We start from the raw sequence: 7,331 nt of genomic DNA, 5'->3' as shown, positions 1-7,331 counted from the left end.
ATGATTAAAAGCAACCTGTGCCTGCTGCCTCTTAAAAACTGTCTCCAAACAATTAAGTTAGAGAAAAACAATGATAACTATTATAATCGTATGTAGTTCATAAAATGGGTGCTTCCTTCCAGCAGCTGCCCAAACAGCATCATGGGAATTGGTTGGAAAAAACATACCCTGGCTCTTGTCCCTGGCAGAATTGGCAGTATCCTCACCACTCAAGAGATCGTCTCTTAAAATGCTGGTCCAAACTTTAGTGCATCCGTGGAGCAGAAAGCGCGCTGACTAAGCCCATTACATTGAAGAGATGGTTCTGCTGGTGGCAATATCAGAAGTGCTGTTGGTCCTGAGTTTGGCTGTGGAGTCAGACTCTCTCTGCTCACCCACCACCTTTTACAAAAACTGCTGGATCCGACGCTTCCCAGGTCTTCTGATTGACCTGCAGGAATCACAGAAGAGGGGAGCCCAGGTGCTGAAGATTTATGCAGAAGTCTCACCTCAACAGTGCAGCAGAACTTGCTGCCTTCTGAGGAATGGTGAGTGTTTATCATCGAGATTGTGGCATATTTAAAATATGAAAATTTGCATTAAAATTTGCAACCTGACATAAGGAAAAACATTGTGGGTAATTTTTATATAAATATTCCTTTATTTGAAGAAGAAATAATGCAAAAAATTGGGACATACGTATTTTTTGAGGCAGGAAAGCAAAGGCACATTGCAACTGTTCCCCCATCTTCAGTCCCACAGAGAGAAACTTGATACTCTGAATTTTTTAGAGGACCACACTAGAAACACATGAAAAGTTTAGGGCTTGCTTTGAAATTTTAGATCTCTTACAAAGCTTGTGGGCAATGCTAAGATGGAAACAGTAACTCTTCATCATCTGTCACCATCTATTCCTGCAGAGAAAAATCAGTGACACTGATTTCAACAGGACTCTTCTTCGTGTAGTACAGTTCTAGACTAGGACATGGTGAGGGGGAAATGGGACTGAACACACAATTTGTCCTTCTCTGAAATACAAGAATATTCATTTTCTTGGAGAGAGCACTTTCTTGTTCTATGTTTACACCATGTTTCTGGTGCAACCCAGGTATAACGTTAATACGAACAATAATGTTATAGCAATAAATAGTAGCAGTTATTCAGCTGGCAACCCCTTTTCCCTAGCCTTGTGAACTCAGACTCAGAATAAAAATAAGACAAATCATTGCTTGTCTTAAGCCCAAGACTATACTTCTCTGTATCACACCACATTGGTACACTATAGGAGTGCATCTTAGGAGTGTATGTGAAGCATGTGTTGCTGGTGCCTAAATTTCACTGCAAAACTCACAAGGCTTGAAAGGTTTTTGGGTATGGAGGATGAAAGTGAGGTACCAGTTACTAAAAACAGTCAATATAAGTTTTGATGAAATTTTGAATTATGAGTAAAAATATGACCTTGACAACCTGACAGTGACGTAACTAGTGTAACTGCCAGCAGCATTCCTGGGAAGACTCAGCTTCTCTTTTAAATATTGTGAGGAAAGAACAATTATATAGCTTTCAGCAATAATAGTTTTTCCTATTTGGACAACAAACTTTTTCTCACAGAACATGGGATTGGATACCTTAGAGAGATAAGTAATGGTAACTCTGAATCTTATTTTTATAATGTTTCATAGTCAAGCACAAATTTGTTACAATTTTAACTAAAATGGAGGCAGTAGATGGCATTTCGAAGATACGCTTTAAATCCGCCCATGGGAATCTTTGCTGGATTCTCAGTAATAGCACAGTTACCAAAAGCTAATCTTACAGGATAAAAAGAAATTTTGAAATAATTTTAAAACACACAATAAAATATGTTGTTTTTATCTCCTCAGACCAATGCAAAATATCATATAGCATGCTTTTAAAGTATTTTTCCTCACTAAAGAACTATCCTTCCTTACAAAAAAAAAAGGTTTGTGACTTATTTTTCTTACATGATTTTATGCAATAAATTCCATCACAGATCCCAAAAAGAATATGTCCACAGAAGCCAAGTTCTTCAGGTGAGGTACTTTTTTTCTACTCTTTAATGATATCTTCATAAAGCTTGCAAAGTAATCATTAAAATGAAAAACACTTATAATTATATTTTGCTAAAAAACAGAGTTTCTAATGACAACAGAACTCTGCATAAACTTGGAAGACTGGAAAGGTTTCAAGGATTTCACTCCTCCCTTCGAACAAATACATGTATTTTTGGGTGTCATATATTCTTAAATAAGATAATCTCTGTATCAGAAACTTGCAGAGTATTCATGTATCACACTGAATAACAAACATAAACCATTAGCACAAAACATCAATTCTTTGACAAAATTCAGAACATTGTATACCTGTGTCTGAAGGCAAGGGTACATACTGCTGCATGGGATGCAAGTGAAGAATAGTTTTCTGTTGGAAGAAAAAATCATCAATGTGAACAAACATCTGAAAATTTTGATTTTTCAAACACTGACTTCAGTAATACCACATTGTTAGTGTTTGCAGAGTGTTTAAGAATCCTTGAGCAAAAGATATCACAGAAAAGAAAGTACTAGATATTTCACGGAAATATTTGAAGGGCTTTGTCTTTTAAACTGTTAACTTATGCTACAATGGTGCAAAATGTTTACTGATGCCAAGAACTATTTCTATATTCAGAATTATTTTTTTTAAATAGTTACTGGATTTTAAATTCTTTTTTCTGTAGAAACCAATGTTTTTTATGTATCACCTGTAGAAATGCCTGTAGTCCTCAGGAAATGTATCAGAATAGTGATGTACTGGTTAAATATGTTCCTCTATCACTACAAAATGTTTCTAATCTTTTAAAGAAAAATGTAAACCAATTGCTATATAATAAAGGCAGAGCTTTGTATAATTCCTGTAAGATTATAATTCTGTCTCCCATAAATTATATTCTTCTATTGCTTTGATAATCATAAGCATCTTTGTACCAGTCTTACTTTCATAAACATCTACTCTAAGCTCAAGTTCCTGTGACAAATAATTGGAAACTCATAAAGCCTAACTACAGGTAGATCTAGGACGTGACAATTATATCAGTAAAATAAAAATTGGTGATTATCTTCTTTGATTTAACTTTACCTTGCTATCATTACAGTTCAGGATCTCAGTTTTACTTGTAAATATTAGTATTTTCATTTCAGCTACGTAGACAACCTTGATCTTTATATGTAAGTAGCTAAAAAACACAAGACAATTCTGTAAAAGCACTTCTGCCATGATTTTTTCTTCCATAGAGATGCTGAATTTATATTGTTCAGAGTGCATTTTCACTGAAAATTTTTATTTAGTTAATCGTATACATTTTTTGAAAATAACATTTTTCTCTTAGGGCAGATAAGTTAACTATGATGGAAAAAACTATTTTCAAGGTGTACATTTACTGTGTTAATCTATGATGCAGTACTAAGATTACTGACTTAAAAAATACAATACAGAAAAGAGAGTAAGCATGGGTTTAGTGTATTTTCTTCCTTTTCTCATTTATAAATAGGTTAGGGATTTTTTTTTTTTAACTACACATAAAATAGGAAGAGTTGCATGATTTTTTTCTGTTGTTTACTGCAGAAGTATTACAAATTATTTTCATTACTTGCAAATATGAGGAAAATGTTTAGAATAAATACCTACATAAATAGAATACATTTATAAAGCTCAGTAGTTTCCTAACAATTTATGTAGAACAAAGCTTTTTTGTACGGGTGTTACCGTAACTAAAATGCTTTTCCAATATTAAAAAAAAAAAATCACAGAAGTATTTTAGTCATTATTTGCCTGAAGCAACTCTTCAACCCTATTAATTGATGTTCTAGACAGTTACATTAACACATACAGATCTTATCTTAAAAGCTCATTTCTTCCACAAACTGTCCAATTTAGAGTCAGAAGGTACACTGCAATTTTCTGAAGTGCAAAGCTTAAGAGTCAGAATCAGTATCAGAAAAGTTCTCCTTAGCTGTTTGAATAATTTACAGTTTTTTTCTCCTATTGAATGTGTCCCCCGCCCTGCCAATACCTTTTTTAATTGCAGGTAGCTGTATTAGCTGGAGTATGGAGGTTACATTCAAGGCAGGTAAAAGAAAATAAATAAAACCTCCAAAACTTTGTATGACTGAAACAAAAACTAACATTGACCCTGCTCCAAGCACATTGATATAAAATAAAATTCACGTTTGACTTGATATTTTGACCTGGGATTTTGATGTTCTGCAAGACTCTGAAAGAAGAATCTTTCTTGCTTTTTATATAGTGTGACTCTAACCATAAGTAATGCAGCATATATTTTCAATCTAAATCTTAAATCACTAGGATTTGGGCATCTATATACTTTTGAAAATAGGATTTCAGTGACAAGTTGTTCAAGCATTTTTTCATTATTACTTTTGCCCTGATTTCTGATGTGAGAAGACAGAACTGAACCTCCAAAATAAATTACAAATTGTCTAAACTACTCTATTCACAGACAATACAAATACAATAGCCCAAAGGCAAACAAGGAAAACGACTGGGAACTGGCAGCGTGGCAGGACGTCACTTACTTACTGCACACAGGATGTTTTTTTAATAGTCTGGTTGAAATGATGGTTGCAGTCCACAGTCTATAGTAGACAGCTATATTACATAAGAGCAAACATCTCAAAGTTGTCTTCCTTGATAACTTCACTCTTAGAAATGGTCCACGGACTGCAGCTGAGACGTAAAGGAAGGCAACTGGTAGGAGGACTACAAGCTAAAGCATATGGTTTTATTTTATCAGAGGCATGTTTAGAATTCAGATGGCTATTCTATTCCTGCTTCTTAAAATAAGAATATAGTTATAAGTAGTTCCACTTTAGTGACTAGGTGCTTAATAGGTTTGCACGATAATGAGAGAATCACAGATTTAACATACTATGGAGCTGCCCATTGTTAATAATCTTCTGATGTTAAATAATGTAATAACATGCAAAATACAATGTTCGTTATCCTGATAAGCTCAATTTTATTCTTTTTGTATTACAGTTTCCTGCAATCTGGCAGTGTTCTACCATGGAGCTATTCATGAAAATATGAATTGCCTGCACATGTCTTGCCCAGCATTGGAAAGTTGCATACTAAAGGCTAGAATTGATGTTATTTTGTACAACATCACAACAGGTAACTAAGCATTTGGTTTATAAAGGCTGAAAACATACTACCTATAGGAAATGTTAAGGTCACAGCTAGGTCAGCTGCTGTGCTAAAAGATCTTCTGAAGTAACATGCAATGCTAAAAAAGCATAAGACTTTTTTCTTTTATCATCAGTGTAGCTACTTCTAAGAATAATTCCCCCTTTTTTTCCATTTAGTATTTGGGCAAGGACCTTGAAGATATACCCTGCTTTCAAGATTCATGCTCTGGGTACCTAATCAATACTGTGCTTGGGGAAAATACCATACCAGTTCTGAGAGACTGAGTGGCAAGACTGCCCACTGCTCCATGTTGCAGATCCAACCAGTAGCAAGGCTGAAAATGTATTCTCATTAGGCACATGCTCAAAGAGCACACATACATACTGCAAGCGTACATACATACACCGTCAGGCACACAGGTAACACAGACAAATGCAAAAAGCAGACAGACAAACACAGGCAGCGCCAGGAGCCTCATCCTGCTTCCTCTGGTCACACAGGATGGAGATCTGCTAGTGAAAATATATATATACATACGTGCAATGCGAATCCTCCCAGCAGCTGGGCTCAGATGCTCAGTCTGCCCAGTAGCTGCCCCTGGACCACAGTCTCCCCAGTTGCTGTCTCCCAGACGTACAAACCCCCGCAGGCGCAGCTCCCCTCCAGTTGCTGCTGCAAACTGTCACACACACACAGAGTTTGCCAGGACTCCCCTACACCCCAGTAGCCTTGATCTCTCCCTTTCCTCACCTTTGGCTCCTTGTCTAAGCATCCCATAGTGAGTCCTGTGGAATCCCAAAATGCACTTCCCTTGCATCTCATAAGGTGTCCCATACCCCTAGGCAGTGACACCCCCAGTCCAGAAGGTGCTGATGGGTATTATTTGGGCTCCCCGACCTGCCATTGTCTCCATGTGCTCCTTTTGTGGGTGTACAGATGAGCTTTTATCACATAAACTAACATTGTTTATTATTTAACAGGGATTGATCCAGATCTTCTTATTTTTGAAAAGCTGACATCCAAAGAGCAAAACACTAACTCCTCACCAAGTAAATACGAAAGGCAAAACAGCACAAAGACCACCGAGTGGGAAAGATGCCAGCATTGTAATGCCACGACAAGTTCCCTTCTGCTCCAAGCTCCACCTTCTAGCACTAGCCATGGCTTAACAGCAAACACTTATGCTTCCATCACAAGCCTCATGGTCCAAAAAACTGAAGTTACTACTTATTCCAGGTCAGAAACCTTTCCACTGGATGGTCATTTTCCTAAGTGGAGAAGCACAACTTCAGTAAGCACAAGGTCAATCACCAGCTCAGGCAAAAAGACTGTACACTCAACTTTGATATCCAAATCAGCCAATGTATTATCCCATGTGCCCACTCCTCCTCGTCTGAACAGCAGTAAGCAACACTTAAATGAAACCAAAGGCTACAGCGGTAGGAATTACACTTCGGATAATGAGGAACCTGCTTGGGAAGCTGCAGCTTTGGGTGTCTGGTTGATTCCTGTTGTTCTTTGCTCTTCTCTCATCTTTCTTTGCTGTTGTACTGTTACTTTCACAGCAGGGTGTTGCAGAAACAGGAGAGGTCAGTATAAGCCCACAAGGAGAAGAACAATGTCGAGACAATTCATAAAATACACTACTGTCAAAGGTAATTTATAGAATACTGTCACCATCCTTTTTATGGTGACATGGTGACATGACAGACAGCTTTTTAAAAAGGAATCATATATACCAGCTTATTTCTTTTACAGAACTAAAGATAATTTTTTTCACTGATGGTTTCAGAATCTTTCAGTTCTATTTTAATTCGCAACAGATGAAACACAATTCTCCCAACTCTTTAGGTAAGAAGTACACACTTACAGCTCCCACTGCATGTTCAAAGATTCTGGAGCACGTTTTGGTTCATGATCTGACCCAGACTAATGCCTAACAAACAGTATACACATTCCCTAACTTAAGAGAGCAGATTCACTGAGAGCAGATTCACTGCAGCTGCACGTATCCTTTCCCCTGACTTTGAAAAAACCTGAGAAAATTAAATATTAAGTGTAATCAGTAAAACTGACTGGTTTTATAGTATCATAAAATCATTTAACTCTAATCATCCTTTAATTGCCTCAGATCTCACTGTTTC

General features: G+C 36.8%; 1 protein-coding gene across 1 annotated transcript; it reads left to right on the top strand.

Moving 5' to 3' along the window:
• The first annotated feature begins 229 nt into the window (after positions 1-229).
• On the top strand, positions 230-6,853 carry MANSC4 (MANSC domain containing 4). The gene is given in 3 exon segments (XM_010291536.1): positions 230-527; positions 5,038-5,172; positions 6,168-6,853. Coding segments are annotated over 3 exon segments (1,119 nt in total).
• Positions 6,854-7,331: the final 478 nt, after the last annotated feature.

The sequence above is a fragment of the Phaethon lepturus genome, unplaced genomic scaffold, assembly GCF_000687285.1.
Source record: "Phaethon lepturus isolate BGI_N335 unplaced genomic scaffold, ASM68728v1 scaffold8580, whole genome shotgun sequence".
In the NCBI taxonomy this organism is placed as follows: Eukaryota; Metazoa; Chordata; class Aves; order Phaethontiformes; family Phaethontidae; genus Phaethon; species Phaethon lepturus.
Note: the sequence above shows the minus strand (reverse complement) of the source record. Positions and strands in the feature narration are given on the sequence as shown.